The 17,170-nt window shown below is 60.0% G+C and overlaps 1 protein-coding gene across 12 annotated transcripts in view; it reads right to left on the bottom strand.

Annotated features, from left to right (window-relative positions):
• SRCIN1 (SRC kinase signaling inhibitor 1) overlaps window positions 1-17,170 on the bottom strand; it is a 76,067-nt gene that overhangs the window by 16,153 nt on the left and 42,744 nt on the right. For 8 of the 12 annotated variants that reach the window (XR_004360925.1, XR_004360929.1, XR_004360926.1 and 5 more), the window contains exons 3-6: window positions 13,072-13,095; window positions 656-848; window positions 347-545; window positions 77-170 (exon numbers count right to left, since the gene is read on the bottom strand). Coding sequence is in view for 4 of the 12 variants with exons in the window: in XM_032711274.1 (XP_032567165.1) it covers window positions 77-170; window positions 347-545; window positions 656-848; window positions 13,072-13,095 (510 nt within the window). In the remaining 8 variants the exon portion in view is untranslated. The remainder of the gene's footprint in view (window positions 1-76; window positions 171-346; window positions 546-655; window positions 849-13,071; window positions 13,096-17,170) is intronic. The other 4 variants (XR_004360930.1, XR_004360931.1, XR_004360928.1 and 1 more) reach the window with 1 other exon arrangement.

The following is a 17,170-nucleotide window of genomic DNA, read 5'->3' as shown; positions in this document are numbered from 1 at the left end:
GTTGCTTTCTCTCTTCCCTGGCCCCACTGCACTGGGTGCACCCACCTCCCAGGCTCTCCCTGTGTCCCCCCCTTACCCTCAGGTCACCGTTGGTGATGTGGGAGGCTGGGAACGAGGCGTAGAGTGGCTCTTTCCGGTAGATTTTAATGATGCTTCTGTCCTGGATGTCGCTGGAGGGAGAAGCAGAGCCTGAGCATCCCCGACAGCCGCCCCTGAAACTCCCAGCACTGCACCCACACCCCCATTTCCCACCTCATCCCGCTGATTTCCCTGCTCGTGATGCCCTCAAATAAAGGAAAATCGACACTGTGGTGGATTCCTGAGCCCTCCCTCCCTCCCTCCTCACCGGACATCCTCCAGCTCGTAGAAGACGTTCCGGGACTCGTCCTTGATGAGGATGGCGGTGTTGGGGGACTTCAGCATGCCCATGGTGAGCTTCTGGGGGAACATGTGCACGATGAGGGCGTGTAGGGTGTCCATGCTGCTGATCTCGTGCGTGATGTGCACGCGCCTCGTCTCGTCCCCGAACTGCAGGAAAAGGACCCCTGGAGGCGGAGGGAGCAGAGGGCGGTGAGGGGAGGGAACCGGGCCCTGTCCTGGCACACACACAGGGGTGTTTGGTGCCAGGCAGGTCCCTGGCAGAGCCCGAGGGTACCTGGAGATCGCAGCTTGGTCTGGCTGGTGGACCGGGACAGGGGCAAGCTCTGCCGGAACCGGTTCATCCTGTTGAACCCCAGGGGCAGCTCCGCTTCCGACATCGTTTCCAGGGATTCGGCCGAGGCGAAGGAGAGCTTGGCTTGGTCGGCCAAGCCAGGCTGGGAGCCCTGGGAGTGTCGGGAGCTCCTCGTCTGGAAAGGGAGAGGGGAGAGCTCAGAGGAGGATGGTGATGGGTATCCCAGCCCCGGATGTGGCGGGTGCTGCTCCCGCCTTTCCACGGAACGCGGCGCTGGGATGGAGAGGGAATCGTAGAATCATGGAATGTGCCGAGTTGGAAGGGACCACCGAAGATCATCAACTCCTGGCCCTGCACAGAACACCCCCAAAAATCCCACCGTGTGCCTGAGGATGAGGCTGAGCCGCATCCAGGGATGCTCCATCCCGGATTCCCACTGAGTTGGGGCCCTGATGTGATCCAGACACGGGGCCAGCTCGAAGCCTCCTCCACCTCCTGCTCCCAGCACGGACCCCCATTCCCAGTCCCCTCACTCCTGCCATCCCTCACTCCCGTTTCCCATCTCCCAGTGCCACTCCAGTGCCTTTGAGCTCCCGCACCAGCAACCACTGGAACAAACCCGGCCGGAGCCGCCGGAGCCGCCGGAGCCGGGACTCGCGTGCGAGCTCTGGAATAACCTTGGCAATTCCAGGAGGTTACACATCCATTACACCAATGAAGCAGCTCCTGGGAAACATAAATGCCCGGCTTATTCTGGAAGCAAAGCAGCGGCGAGGTTTATGGCTGTGTGAGCCTGGAGAAAGTAATGGATTGGGGCTTCCAGCAGGAAAAATTTAATAACTCCAGGAGCCCAATTTCCCAGCGTGTTCGCTGCGGGGGAAGTTCACGCTCCAGACACGGATTTTTCGGCGCAAACACCCCCGAATACGTGGCCGGGCCCCCCCCTTTGGCACAGGCGCCCGTCGGTATCCCCCCGAAAATACCAGGCTTTGGATTTTCCAGACACATGTTTAACGGTCGGCAAATCAAACAGAGGGAACAAACAGCTCCTGGGGTGTGGAAAAGGCGGCCCTGGAAGGGACAACAGCTCTATTTTAAGACCAGAAAGAAAAAAAAAAAACAACAAAACAACAACAACAACAAAAAAAATCAATATGAAATGATAACAGGCATCATCATCATTTAAATTAGACATTAATTGGAAGATTTAATTAATCCTGCGAGGCGGGGTTTTTGGAGGACTTGAAATGTTCTCGCCGGAGCTAATTGCTGGAAAATTGACTGCCTGGTTTGGCTGTTGTTGTTTCAGCACAAAGAGCTCTGGCAGCGCAGCTGCTCGAGTCTGACATCAAGGGAAGGATGCGGGGATGGACCCGGCCAGGACCAGCACCCCGAGGGTGCCCAGCAGGTGAGGGAGCTGCAGGGAGCAGGAGGTGATGGATGGACCCTCCTCCCCTCCCTCACGCTCGTGGCACGGAGGTCTTTGGGGTGCAGCAGCTGGTTTTTGGGCTCCCCACCCTCGCACACCCTTTAGGGCGGGTGGGTGCCCGTCTCCAGGAGTTTGCTCTGGGTTTGGGTGCTGCTGCCCAGCCCCCAAAGCGGGATGGATCCGAACAGGGAAGAGCAGGGATGTGGTTGGGATGTGACCAACACTGCCAGGGTTCACCTCAGCCTGGCTTTGCCCTCCTGGCTCCTTCCTGTGCTCTGTGCCAGAGGGGTCTCACCCTGCCCTGTACCCACCCATCCATCCATCCACCCATCCATCCTTTCCACTCCCCACCCCTAAATACCCCCCAATCCCAATGTCCTGGGGTCCCTACAGCCTCTATAACACCACACCCCAACACCCTGGGGTCCCTACAGCCCTTATAACACCACACCCCAACACCCTGGAGTCCCTACAGCCTCTATAACACCCCATCCCAACACCCTGGGGTCCCTACAGCCTCTATAACACCACATCCTGATGCTCTGGGGTCCCTACAGCCTCTATAACACCACATCCTGATGCCCTGGGGTCCCTACAGCCCCTGTAACACCCCACCCCAACGCCCTGGGGTCCCTCCAGCCCGTGGGACACCTGCAGGAGCAGGTGACAGGGAGAACTCCCCCGTTCCAGGTGAGCCCTGCCCTGCAGGCACCGCTGACCTCAGGTAATTAAGCCCATCTGCTGGAGATAATTATGGCATCAGTCAAACAACAACAACAACAAAAAAAAAAAGCAGAAAACAGGCAGGATGGGAGTTAATGGATTTTTAGCCCGGAAGGGACCGTTCTGGCCTGGTGCTCACACCATGTGCTCCCCCAGCCTGAGCAGGGAGCTGCAGCCCCCCAAAACTGTTGCTGGCACCGGGGTAGAGCCACAGCCCCCCTCCCCAGTGCCCCTCACTCAGGGCACCCCTGTAGGCACAGGACCCTCGTGCACCCCAGGGTGCTGGTAAGCTGGAAAGGGCAGGTCCTGCAGTGGGGGGACACGATTCCAAGCGCTCCAGGGGGGGAATCTCTGCCATTTTTTGCTTGGGGGAGCAGGACCCAGGCACCCCCAGAGCCCAGGGAGGGAACAGCAGTGGCTGCTCCGACCTTGGCCTCCAGCAGCCCACTAATGAGCCCCCTCGGAGGGAACCGGAGGTTTCACTGCTCTGCCTCGCTAATGATTCCTCCTGCTCTGGGATAATGCATTAAACCGACAGCTCAGCCCCCACACATCCTGCCTCCCGCCCCTGCCACCAGCTTGGCAGCCCCTGGCACCCCTGGGGGGGCTCTGCTGCCCCACAGCCCCCCTCACAGCCCCCCCTGAGCGGGTGGGACCCGCTCACAGCCACCCAGGCTGTGGATCACCCCGAACGTGCCAGGACAGGGCACCTTCAGGAGGCTCCATCCGTCCCTGTGGAGTTTAAATGACTCCACACCTGGGTTCCTGCTTTGCTGGAGGTGCTTTTAGGGGGGTCCTGATCCTGCCTGGAGGGTGCCACCCTGGGATGGGCAGTGCCAGGACCTGCCTGTGCCGGGATGGATGTTCCCTGCTGTCACCCCACCGAGGGTCACCCCGCTGTCCATCCAGAAGAGGGGGAGATGCACCCACCTGGGGCATGCAGGGTCCCACCCCACGCCCCTCCCAGCTGGGGAAGGCTCTGTGGGTGCAGGATAAATCCCTGCAGTGACCAAAACCCACCCTGCACCCCCAGCCTGGGCACAAAGGTCTTGTCCCCCCCCATTCCTCCGTTTTTACACCTTCAGGGACAGTTTTACCCAAGTCCAGACCTTCTCCCCCTTCAACAAGGGGCTCCTGCAGCTTCAGAAGAGCCCAAACACTCCCTGTGGGATCTGAAACCCGCCCGTGGTGGCAGGGAGGGGGTGGAGGGGAGGGGACACAGCCCCCTCTGCTTGTTGTCCCCGTGTTGCAGAGATGCCACGCTGGGAAATGACCCATTTCCTGCTGAACCAGCACTTACAGAGGGTTAACACGATCCCACACTGATTCCTGCCACTGATTCCTGCCACGGCAGCAGCAGCAGCAGCAGCATCGCCCCCAAACCCGGGATCCTGCAGCTGCCCCCACCACCCCCAAACCCGGGATCCTGGAGCTGCCCCCACCAGCGTGGGAAGCAGGGAATGCTCGGAAGGGGGAGGGAAGGAGTGCAGCCACCCAAAGCCAAACAAAAGCCACCCAAAGCCAAACAAAAGCCACCCAAGGCCACAGGACAAGGGTGCAGGAGGTCCCTCCCTGGGCAGAGTGGGCACCAAGGTCAGGGAGCAAACCTGCTGGTTGCCTGCCAGGGACTGAACCCCCACGGGAGGCTCCAGCATTCCAGCATTCCAGAGCAGAGGGAATCACGTTTTACACCCTGGGAGTGCCCACGGGTGTTGTTGTGGTGATTGTCCCAGTGAAAACCCTCTCCCAGAGCTCCCATCTCCCCCCCCAGCCCCCCTGGAGAAGGCAGAGGAGACAGGCAGTGGGAAGACCCCCCCACTGTGGGAGCCTTATATAAAAGAGGTGGGATGGAGAATGGAGGGAGACTCGGGGGGGGGGGGTTTTGTCTTTTATCTCCCCAGAGCTAAAAAAAGCCACAATTAAGTGATTCTTTTAGCTCCTAAAACCTCCAACAATCCCTTTTACTGTCAGTGCAGAAGCAGCTTCATTATATCTGCCTGGCTGGATAAGGATGCTCCTCTCCTCATCCCCGCCTCTCCCCTCTCCCTGTCCTCATCCTCCCTCCCTCCCTTCCTCCACACCCCTCTCCAATATTTCCCTCCCCAGCTTCCAGGGCTGAATTCTCAGAGTTGGAGGGAATCAAGGTGCCAGCAGTTTTTGAGGAATCTGGGTGAGGATTGGGGTCACCCCTCTGGATCCAGCAGCGATCGGACACCAAGCAGAGTTGCTGGATCTGGATGGAGAGGGGGAGAGGTCAGGAGAGGAGCAGAGGGACCAGGGGCACAGAGGAGACTGGCAGAAAGAGGGTGGAAGGGCACAGGAGGAGCAGCTCTGGACCTCCCACAGGCCACTTCAAAGAAGACAGGAGCGGAAAAAAAACATGGAAAAAATGCGTGGGGAAAGGCCCCTGGCCCGGGATGGAGCAGCTGTTCCCACACAACACTCCAAGCCACAGGAGCTCGTTAATATTTGCACTCAGTTCCTAAGCCAGGCAGGAAGGGTGACCCTGCCAAGGGACCCTCGGGGAGGGGGCACAGGGTCTGTCCCAGTGGATCCTCCACCAGCTCCTGCTCCCTCTCCGAGGGGCACACTGGGCTCGACCTGAGGAGACAACAGTCCCTCCAGGGCTGTTCCTGCCTGACCCTCACACATCCCACCCTCCCCAGCACGGCGGGGGCTGGGGGGGCTTCTAACAGTGGGAAAACATTATTTGCAACGAGGAGAGAGGGAGCAAAGGGGAGGGGGGGTGTCCCTGAACACCCCACTGAGACACACACAGGGCACACAGCTCCCCAGCCCAGCTCAGCCCGAGCTCTGCAGCCTCTCTGCCCCCCAAAAATCCCCCAGGACACCCAGACCCGGAGCTGTACTCACCACCAGGGATAAGCCCTCGCTGTCCTAATGCCACCAGCAGTGCCTGTCCCCGAGCTCAGCCCCTCCTCACCAGGAGAAGCCTCCTGGGCTGTGGTGGGCGGCTCCAGGGGGGGCTGGGTCCGGCAGCAGCCCCCTGACCCCCCCAGCTCACGCTCCATCCTGTGCCATGGGCAGGGGTGACACTCTGGAGCACAGCCGGGCATCGCCCCGGGGCGGGTGGACAGAGAGCCTGGAAGGTCCCGGCAGCTTCACCGCCCAGCCAAGCCACCACCTTCCCCACTCCTGCCCGTCTGCATCTCCTCTGCTGTGCCACATGATGGGGATAAAGGAGAGGGACCCCTGCAATCCCTGGGAAACAGCTGGCACGGCGCTGGCCAGGCCAGCCGTGGGCGCGGCGGCGCAACCGGTTATTTACCAAGTACACAAAGCCCTGCTCCGGCCCCTGGTTGGACACTGATCTGGATTAATCCCTCATAATCCCCCTCTCATCGCTTAATCCAGTATCCCACCACCACAGATCCCATCTGGTGGAGTGCTGAGCCCCCGGGATGGGCGCTGGGGCTCAGCATCCCGGTGGGAATGAGGAGACCCCACCAGCCTCTGGGAGCAGGGGAGGGCGTTTTGGAATCTTTGCTGTGTGGGTACTCCCAGCCCCGGGACCAGGGTGAGCCCTGCACCTTCCTGCAAACCAGCTGGTGCCAGCACAGCCCAAACTGCTCCGTGCCTTCATTCATCCCTTCCCTTCATTCATTCATTCATTCCCGACGAACTCCGCTCGTCCTTAATTATTGATGCTCCCAGAGGTGACTCAGCCAAGAGCTGGTGCTGTTTTGTAAGAGGAGCAGAGCCCAGGTAACAGGACACTTCCCCAGCACACCCCTCCCTGCCTCGGGTCTGGCTGCAAATTCCTCCTGGGAAGCATCCCCGAGCAGGACTCAGCATCCCCAACCAGAACCCAGCATTCCCAACCGGAATTCAGCATCCCTGGGACCCAGGCGTGCCCTCAGCAGCCTCCCAAGCCTGGGTGTCGGCCCTCCAGCTTCAAACCAGTCACAGACAGGGCATCCCAGTGTTGCACGTGCCTGGCAGTGGTGCCACCCTGCTCCCACACATCCCAGCTCAGGCACCTGATCCCGGCTCGATCCTGGTGAAACCAAACTTCTCTGTATCCTCACACAGCGTTTCCCCCCAGCTCCACCAGCCAGGAATGCTGAACTCCTCGTGCAGGAGGGAATTCCACCAGCCAGGAATGCTGAACTCCTCGTGCAGGAGGGAATTCCACCAGCCCAGCCCCTGTCCCTGGAAAGGGAAGAGCCGGGAGCTGCCCAGTCGGGAAGAAAAGGAGGGAAAACTGGAGGCAACTGGGGCTGCAAAGGTGGAAGGAATGAGAGGCCCAGGGTGTGACCTGAAGGGATATTCCAGGAGTCTCCCCCATCCAGGGGGGTTCATCCCCCTCCTCTCTCCCCCCTCCCAGCCCGTGTCTCGCCACCAAATTAAAAGCGTTGCCGCTCCCGGCAGCAATAATTCACCCCCCGTCTAATGCTCAACATTTTGTCAGGATTATCCCGATTAACCCAGAATTAATCCTGATCTCAATGTTAACAGGATTAACGTTAAAATCGGATTAGTTCTTTAAACCGGACCCCTTGACTAAAGCACGGGGCCCTCCCTCCCTCCCCCTCCAGATGTGCGCGGCCCGCCCCCGGCAGCCAGATGTGAGCGGGAGCCCCGGCGGGAGCTTCGCTGCCCTGGGATGTTTGTCCCTGCAGCCAGAACCGCCGCGATCCCGACATCCAGCACCTGCCCGACCCTCCCGGGGGGGGGGTGACGGCACTCGGATGTCGCGTTTCCAAGCTGAACCCCCCCCCCTTTGCCCCCGGACGCGGCTCCGCGGGGACGCGAGTGGCCGCTTGGCCCCTCTCTCTGCGTTTTCTCCCCTTCCCGCTGGCACCGACAGCCTTCGCCTGCCTGATGAATATTTAAAAGGCTGGATCCTCTGCAGCCTCATGAATATTGACGCTGCTGGTCGCCCAGCGCGATCCTTCACCCGGCAGCACCTGCCTGGCAGAGGGGACCGGGGTCGGACCAGGATACCCACCCGGGAGAAGGAAGGATCCAAGGGCTGTCCCCGCGGGTCCAGCCACGATGAGGAGGACTCTGCGTTCAGTCCACAAAACGCTCGTTTTCTCCCCAGAAACACAGGGGTGGAGCAGCCTCGCTGCTCGCAGTGGGGCAGCAGAAGGTCCCGGTGCCCGGGAACCTTGGGAACCATGGGAAGAGCTGCTCCATCCCTGGCAGGAGGCTGGAGCTGGGAACAGCCCCGGTGAGGGGACACTGTGCCCACTCATCCCACTCATCTCCCAGCACCGGGTGCCACCTTGACTCCCACGGGGAGGACAAGCATTAATCATTAACCTCCCAGCAAAGGCAGCCGGGTTTTCATTCCCGGGGTCGTTTTCCCCGTGTCTCAAACGGGAATGTCCAGCCTGGAAGCCGTGGGGAGAGGAGCATCCTGCCACGAGACCCTGGACACGTGGGGGACCAAATCCAGCAGCTCCCCTGAGGCTGAGGTGGTCTCAGGGTACGAGTTAGGGAAGGGAACGTGGCAGGAGATACTTTTTGGGGTGAGGGGGCCGGTCCTGCCTCCATCCCTGGCACCCCGACCCCCACCCAGCCCCTTCCTGGCCGTGCTCAGTCCCTGCTCTGGCGCCGCTGCCTCGTGTGACAGCAGCTTCCAAAAATAAGCAAATTACTGCATCCTTCAGGGACACTGGAGGATGGGAAGCAAAGCCAAGTGTGAGGAGGCAGCAGAGAGGGGATGGAGGGGGGAGAAGGGACGAGCCCTTGCAGGGGAGCAAGGGCTGCAGCACCATGGAGGGGACCTGCTCCAGGCTGGAAAGCAGCAGGGACACGGGGCAGCAGCGTCAGGGACTTCAGGGTGGCAGGTGACAAGGCTCAGCTCCCTGGAATCTGAGGCAGGATTTGCTGGAGCAGCTGTGGACAGGGAGGGCGGGCGCTGGGAAACGTGAAACGTGTGCCAGAGCCTCTCGGGGAAAAGGCTCGGAAGGGCCGGTTGGAAGTGCAAAAAAAAACCCCAAAGCTGACGACTTCAGCAGGATCAGCTGTAGGGAGACAGCCTCAAATCCAGGATTCCAGCCCAGCCACTGCTGCGGGTTGTGCTGCTGCATCTCCCCTGGGTGACCCGGCGAGTCCCACCACGCCTCAGCCCCCCCATTCCCACGCCAGGGATGCTCCTGTCATTCCCAACAACCTGATCTGGGGGGTGGCATCGCTGCCCACGGCACGGGGGTTGGAACGAGATGGTCTTTAAGCTCCCTTCCGACCCAAACCACGCTGTGATTCCATGACAATAAATACCCCCAACACCCAGGATCCACGGAAAACCGAGCGCCGGGGGAGCAGCTCCCACGGCAGGTCACAAAACCAGCCAGAGCCCCAAAAGCAGAGCGAGGAGGGGGGAGCAGGAGCCCAGCAGCTGCTCCCCCGTCCTGCCCCACCCCACAGCCCCCCTTCCCAGCAGGAATAACCCATCCCTGAGCGGAGCAGGGCCCCGGGAGGGCGCGGGGAGGAGGCTGGTGCGGGAGCAGCGGGATTACAGGAGCTAAGCCTGCCTGCTATTTGCTCATCTCCTGCAAGTAAATACCGCTGCCTGCCTGTAATTCCGGCCGGGAAAACGCTGGTGAGACGGAAATGGCTTCCCAGAAGGAAGCCCCGTGCCATGGAGGGGCCGTAACCAGCCATCCAGTGCTGCTGGAGCAGGAGCCAGGCACGAGCTCAGCGCGGGTGACACGGCCCCAGACACTTGTTTTAAAGACAAATGCGCCCTGTGTGTCCCTCTCTCCCCGTTCTCCCTCCCACATCCCAGTCGTTTTTTCCCTCCCTGGCTTTTGCTGTGCTGCCTTTGATGTTCCTTTAAAGTCCTGGCACCAAAGGAGCTCTTGCCGAGGCTCTGCCTTTGGATCTTCCCATTCCTCCTCCATCCTGCCAGGAGCCAGCCCACCCCCTGCATTAGCACAGCGGGAGCCCCCAGCCCTCCGTGCTGCCTCAACTCTTTCCACAGAGGTTCCCGGCAGGACTTTTCCCCTTGGATGTGCCCCTGGAACTCCCAAGCCCTGCAGGCCCCGGGGCTGAGATGCCCCTCTGACACCCAGCACACGGCAGGGATGGTGGCTGGGAGCCAGGATGGGATTCAGGGGATGGAAATGTAAGGAGGGGGAACACCAGGCTGTCCTGGCCAGGGGATCTGGGAATGTGCCTGGACACTCAGGGGCTGGCAGGAGTGTGACACCGGCCATGGAGCAGCCGGATCGATGGCTCTGTGTGAGCACAGCTCGTTGGGAAGGGACAGTCGGGAGCTGAGAGGGGCTGGCTCAGGCTGGAAGTGGGGGCAGGAATGCCAGGGATGTGCTGGGGCAGGAGGAGGGAGCGTGGCAGAGGTTGGGATGGGATCTGTGGGCACGAGGGGGTGCGTGGGATGGAATGCCCGGGGACAGTGGGATGTCCTGGACCCTTCTCTGCAACGACAGCTCTGCCACCAACACACAGGAGGATCTGTGACTCACAAACACAGCAGTGCAGGGACCCCCTTCCCCAAATCCCAGGCCCCAAAGCTCAGCCAGCACCTGCCACCACCTGTCCCCAGGCAGGGGGGTGTGCCAGGGAGGGGGGACAGCAGCAGCAGCAGCAACGTGCCACGTCCCTGGGTGTCCCTGGGAATCCAGCACAGCCCTTCCCACCATCCCATCCCCTCCACCCCCTGCCAGCTGCAGCCCCCCCCTCTGGGGCCAAGGGATGGAGGAGGGCTGGCTCTGCACCCCAGCAGCAGAGCCTGGCAGCTGGACACAGCCAGGGACCCCAAAGGGTCATGGAAGTTTGATTTAGGGGGGTGGGAGGCCGAGCCTGCAGCCACAGGAGGCCCCAGGGGGCACAGGAGGCTGCGGTGGCCTCGAGGAAGCCCCCGGCACCTGCCTGCTGGGATCAGCCTCCCCGCAGGGCTCTGCCCCTGACAAGCCATCCCCAGCTGCCTCTGCCTCATGCCCCACTTGGTAGCGGGGTCAGGCAGCTGGGGCTGGGAAGAGGAGGGGGATTTAACCCATAACACATTCCCACAACCCCGGGGAGAGCTGGGGAAGGTGCTCCCGTTGCAACCAAAGCACTCCCAGGGTTGGGTGGAAAAATATGTGATCAGAGAAAACACATCCCCGTGGCTGCAACCCCCGGGTTGCTGCTGAGGAGGAACCTTGCGGGGCGGGGGACCCCCAAACCTCGTGCAAGTTTCATTTCTAAGTCACAAAAAAACGGTAAAAAAATATAAAAACTGAGGATTTCGCGCCTTTCCCCCACTCCCAGCCCTAGGAATGCCCCCGGGAGCCACGTGGCTGTGAGAACCCAGACAGCTGAACATCCAGGGAGCTGCTGCTCACACACACACACCCCCCCCCCCCGGTTTTTTTACGCTGCAAACACTCCAAGAAGGAAAACTCGGGACAAGTGCCCACATTCCGCATCTCCCGACTCCCCCGCTCCGACCACTGGGACAGCAAAACCCACCCGGGGGACAAGAACGCCAAGGTCACCCCGCAGCACGGGCGACCTTGAAGCGTTGCCACAGCATCCCTGGGCGAGGAGGAGGAGGAGGAGGAGAAGGAGGAGGAGGAGGAGGAGGAGGAGGAGGAGGAGGAGGAGGAGGGGAGGGAGGCAGGGGCGCTGCGGGGACATGCGTAGTTCACCCCGCACACAATGGCCCGACTGTTCGCGAGGTGCTGGCAGGAGCCAGCGGGCAGGGACAGCCCCCGGGAGCTGCCAGGAGGCTCCCGACAGCAGCACCGCATCCTCTCCGTGCAGCCCGGGAGAGGTGGGCACGGAGATCCCGGTGCAATAAAAGCACAAAAGCAGGAATTCTCCCCCCCCCCGTTCCTCCCTGCAGCCCGAGGGGCAGCGCAGAGGGTGGGGACAGGGATGCTCCTTCCCCTCCCGGGCACCTCCAGCCCAGCCAAACAACTTTGATTCCTGCCCCAGAGATCCCCCAAGGCGGAACGCGAGCTCGCCGGGCTCGTTCCTCCTCCCTCTCCATCAATCCCGAGAAGTGCTGGCGCAGCATCTCCCGTCCCGAGATTCCCGAGATTCCCCAGCTCGTCTGGCGCCCGCCACCGTGGGATCAGGTGGGATTCCTGGGGAATGAGGGGCTCGGGAGAGGGAAGAGGTGCTGGGCATCAGCCAGGTGGAGGTGAGTGAAGGGGACACGGTGTGATGGGAAGGGTGGCAGGTCCCAGAGCTCGGCAGGGTCCCCGTGGGAGGGACAAGCTCAGCTCCACAGCTCGAGGAGGAGGAGGAGGGAGAGAAGGAGGAGGAGGAAGAGGCTGGAAACCAGAGCAACCCTTGTGTTTCTGCCTGGGAGCGGCCACCAGGAGGGAGCTCCACAGGTAGGCTTCCCACCCCACCCAAAACACGTTTTTGTCCGTCCTTTTCCCAGAATTCAGGCCTGTGCTGCAATGGAATAACTCCAAAGCAGCAGGATTGGACTGGGGGGTGTGCCCTGAGAATGAGGGCAGACCACAGACTCGTCCTGCTCAGAGACCAGGTTTGTATCTGCACAACTCAGCCCAAAACCATAAATCCTTCTCACGAGCTTAAACTGCTGCTGAGCTGGGAGCAAACTCCTTTGACCCAGGAATCCTCAACAAACTCCTTTGGCCCAGGAATCCTCAACAAACTCCTTTGGCCCAGGAATCCTCAACAAACTCCTTTGGCCTGGGAATCCTCAACAAACTCCTTTAGCCCAGGAATCCTCAACAAACTCCTTTGGCCGGGGAATCCTCAACAAACTCCTTTAGCCCAGGAATCCTCAACAAACTCCTTTGGCCTGGGAATCCTCAACAAACTCCTTTGGCCTGGGAATCCTCAACAAATTCCTTTGGCCCGAGAATCCTCCACAAACTTCTTTGGCCCAGGAATCCTCCACAAACTTCTTTGGCCCAGGAATCCTCAACAAATTCCTTTGGCCTGGGAATCCTCCACAAACTCCTTTGGTCTGGGAATCCTCCACAAACATCTTTGGCCCAGGAATCCTCAACAAACTCCTTTGGCCTGGGAATCCTCAACAAACTCCTTTGGCCTGGGAATCCTCAACAAATTCCTTTGGCCCGAGAATCCTCCACAAACTCCTTTGGCCCAGGAATCCTCCACAAACTTCTTTGGCCCAGGAATCCTCAACAAACTCCTTTGGCCCAGGAATCCTCCAGAAAAAAAGACACCCCCAGCTCCCACCCTCCCTCCACGGGCACAGCGATGGGACGAGGGTGGCCGAGCACATGCATTTCAAACAGAAGCATGAAAAATCAGAAATACTGACCTTAAAGCTCCAGTAGTTGGGTTGCTAACAAACAAAAAACAAAACAAAACAAAAAAATAAAACAACAAAACGAAAGAAAACACACACACACACACACACACAAAAAAAAAAACCATTAAGATTCTGCTTTGACTTTTGTTTTCCCTCTGAGAATCGCTGAGTTTAAACTGCCACGGTTCAAACAACCTGCTCTGGTTTCTGTCCCTCCCGAGGGGTTGGTGGAGGGTTCATGCTGAGGGGGGAGCAGGATCAGGCAGGCAGGGAGGGGTGGGGGGTTCCTGGGGGTCAGTGCAGGTTGGGGTGCAGAGCAACCCCGGCAGGGCGAAGCGGGGAGCGGGACGACATCCTGGCACACAGCACCATCCTGGCACGTGCTGGTCGGGCTGCTGCGGTGCTGGAAGTCAGGGTAATGTTCATTTTGAAAGGGATCTTCCAATCCCTCCCCCTCCCCCAGCACCCTTTGCCCCCCCTGTGGTGTTTTCGCCGGTGTCAGACCGATGTGCTGCCGCCGGTGACGGGAGCTGGCACCGCTCACAGCCCGGTGAGCTGGAGAGCTGGCAGCTCCCCTCTCCACAGCCACCCACTGGGCATCACCACTGGGACTCTCTGGGGATGCTCAGCTCGCTGTGACACCCACAGAGACTCAGGACCCCCTCCCAGGGCAGCCCCGGGAGGGCACGGCCGGGCCGGGGCTGCAGGAGCCCAGCAAGGCACAGAATCGTGGGATGGGTTGGGTTGGGAGGGATCTTAAAGCTCTTAAAGCTCATCCAGTCCCACCCCCTGCCATGGGCAGGGACACCTTCCACCGTCCCAGGTTGCTCCAAGCCCTGTCCCATCTCCAGCAGGAGGGAAGGGGGATCCAGTGACCAGGGGAGGGATCCACCTCACTGGGAAGGGGATGTGCAGCTGATGGGTGGGGTGGGAGAAACAGGTACAAGGGCAGCTTTTGTCCCAACAGTCTTTCACTGGGATCCAAGTTCTTGCCTGCTCTGTCCTCCCCTCTCACCCCCACCCCAGTTTCTAGGCAGCATTTATCTGTCCACCACAATCACTGTGCCTGCAAACCTGCTCCTCAGAGGATGATTTCTTTAACTGTTATTTTAAATCTAAACCGGGCTCCTGCACCAAGCTCCCAGTCCCCCCCAGTCCCCTCCAGTCCCTGCAATGTGCTGCCAAGGAGTCTCCCACCACAACGCTCAGGGAGAAGCTGCAATGACATCAGACCATCACAGGGTATTTATCCAAGGACTTTCCCAACCCACTGGCAGATTTGCTGCCTCCTTCCCCTTCGCTTGCTGCTGATTTCCCCCTTCTGCTGACAAGGTAAGCAGAGGCCCAGTCGATGTGTATAAACACAAATTCACTTGTTAGACTCATCCCAACCCTCAGCAGGACGCTCTGATTCCAATTCAAGGCTCTGCTGGCATTAATATTCCACACAACATCTGCAGTCCCAACCCAAGTTCAGCCTCCACCAAACCAAAACTGCTCTGAAAAGTGATCTGAGCCCAACGAGTGCAGTGTTCTCAGGCAGACAAGCCTCGAGGCACAAAGGTCTTTTCCAAGGGCACACCGTGACTCAGAGGCAGGACCAGGAATAGAACTTCCGAGCCCTGATTACCAGGCACTATTAGATAACAACCAGCAGGATCCCAGCCCATCCCTGGGCACGCCAAGCTTTTCCAAAACACTCCCTGGAAAGCGAGAAACAGCCTCAGAGTGGATTTGGGGAGTAACAAAGACACCCACTGCACAGAGCCACTGACACCAGCAGCTCCACGGCCTCAGCTCCAGGGGGAGGGTGCTGGGAACAGAGAAAGGGTGCTGGGAACAGGGAAAGGGTGCTGGGAACAGGGAAAGGGTGCTGGGAACAGGGAAAGGGGTGTTAGGTGAAGGGAAAGGGGTGTTGGGTGAAGGGAAAGGGGTGTTGGGTGAAGGGAAAGGGGAGCTGAGGGAAGGGAAGGGAAAGGGGTGCTGGGTGAAGGGAAAGGGGTGCTGGGTGAAGGGAAAGGGTGCTGGGTGAAGGGAAAGGGTGCTGGGTGAAGGGAAAGGGTGCTGGGTACAGGGAAAGGGGTGTTGGGTGAAGGTAAAGGGTGTTGGGTGAAGGGAAAGGGGTGTTGGGTGAAGGGAAAGGGGTGTTGGGTACAGGGAAATGGGTACTGGGTGAAGGGAAAGGGGTGTTTGGTGAAGGGAAAGGGGTGATGGGTGCAGGGAAAGGGTGCTGGGTGAAGGGAAAGGGTGCTGGGTACAGGGAAAGGGGTATTGAGTGAAGGGAAAGGGGTGTTTGGTGCAGGGAGAATGGAAAGGGGTGCTGGGTATGGGGAAAGGGGTGCTGGGTGAAGGGAAAGGGGTGCTGGGTGAAGGGAAAGGGGTGCTGGGTGAAGGGAAAGGGGTGTTAGGTACAGGGAAAGCGGTGTTTGGTGAAGGGAAAGGGGTGATGGGTGCAGGGAAAGGGGAGCTGAGGGAAGGGAAAGGGGTGTTGGGTACAGGGAAAGCGGTGTTTGGTGAAGGGAAAGGGGTGCTGGATGAAGGGAAAGGGGTGCTGGGTGAAGGGAAAGGGGTGCTGGGTGAAGGGAAAGGGGTGCTGGGTGAAGGAAAAGGGGTGTTTGGTGAAGGGAAAGGGGTGCTGGGTGCAGGGAAAGGGGTGCTGGATGCAGGGAAAGGGGTGCTGGATGCAGGGAAAGGGGTGTTTGGTGAAGGAAAAGGGTGTTAGGTGAAGGGAAAGGGGTGTTGGGTGAAGGGAAAGGGGTGCTGGGTACAAGGAAAGGGGTGCTGGGTACAAGGAAAGGGGTGCTGGGTGCATGGCAAGCGACTCTGGGCACAAGGCAGGCTGGCAGCACCACTGCCCACCCAGCAGTGCACGGGGGCAATGCCCAAAATCCAGCACTGCCACGTGCCAGCCCAAAGCACCAACCCTGGGCACCTCCCGCTCAGCTGGAGCTGTCTGGGTGCTGAGCAGGGTTGCATCAGCCCCTGAAGGCTCTGACATTCACTGGGAATGTCTCCAGGGAAGCTGCACAGGGCAGCAGTTCTGTAACTCTGCTCCTGCTCATCAGCCTCACCCCGACTCCCCACCCCGGGCTGGGATGTTGCCCCCCAGGAAAGTCTGCACGAGGGAGCCGAGACAAACCACACCCGACTTCCAACGGGCAGGAGCAAATCCTCCACCCCCTTCCCTTCAGCAGCCTCCAGCAGCTGGCTCTCCCCTCCTCCCTGCACCAGTACACCCAGGACCTGCTCCCCAAATTCTGCCTTCACACCTGGGGGGTGCTCAGGTGCCCACCCCCTCTCTCAGCTCCTGCGTGCTCTGAATGGCTGCAATGGGCCCTTCCCACAGATCAGATGTTTCAGCATCACTGGGAAGAGCTGTGGTCAAACCAGTCTGGCCCAGTCCCCAAAAGGACCCCAACCCAGTCCGTGGCAGGTGACGACGCCCCTGACTTTTTTCCTCTCTGCAACTTTTCTTTTTCCTCTCCCTGCTCTTCGTTTTGCTCTCGAAGAGCCTCAGTAATTTTCCTCAGCCCTGATATTACTGATCCTATCTCCTGCCAGCCCCGGGTGTGTACTTTATTTATTATTTTAGGATGACTGGACAAGCTTATCACAGAGCCCATAAATTACACCCCCACCGCACACAACCAGCTCCCCATCACATCACGAGCTTGTCTGAACCCCAAGTGCCAAGGGAGGGGATCCAGAATGTTCTGGAAGTGATTTGGGCTGGAGAGTGTGACCTGGAGCACATGCCAGGATGGCACAGCACCCCTCCTCTCCCAGGTCCCTGGATCCAGCCCTGGAAAAGCCCTTTCCCTGGGACCCCTGAGCAGCAGTGGGGGGACAGGGACACGCTGCCTGCCCTGCCCGTGCCCTGCTGGGTGGCAGGGCCGTGCAGGGCTGACAATCTGGCGCTGTCTGCCAGCGCCAAGCGGGCCCTGGACACCACCACGCAGACCTTTGTGGGCTCCATCTGTCCCCACAGGCACTGCTGCCGCTCGGGCACACTGCCCAGCTCAGCCTCCACCCATCCCAAACCCCCCAGAGCAACGAGGTTGGACCCCCAGCACCCCCAGCACCCCCAGCACGGGCGTCCCGCTCCGGG

The sequence above is a fragment of the Chiroxiphia lanceolata genome, chromosome 26 (genome assembly GCF_009829145.1).
Source record: "Chiroxiphia lanceolata isolate bChiLan1 chromosome 26, bChiLan1.pri, whole genome shotgun sequence".
Classification (NCBI taxonomy): domain Eukaryota; kingdom Metazoa; phylum Chordata; class Aves; order Passeriformes; family Pipridae; genus Chiroxiphia; species Chiroxiphia lanceolata.
Note: the sequence above shows the minus strand (reverse complement) of the source record. Positions and strands in the feature narration are given on the sequence as shown.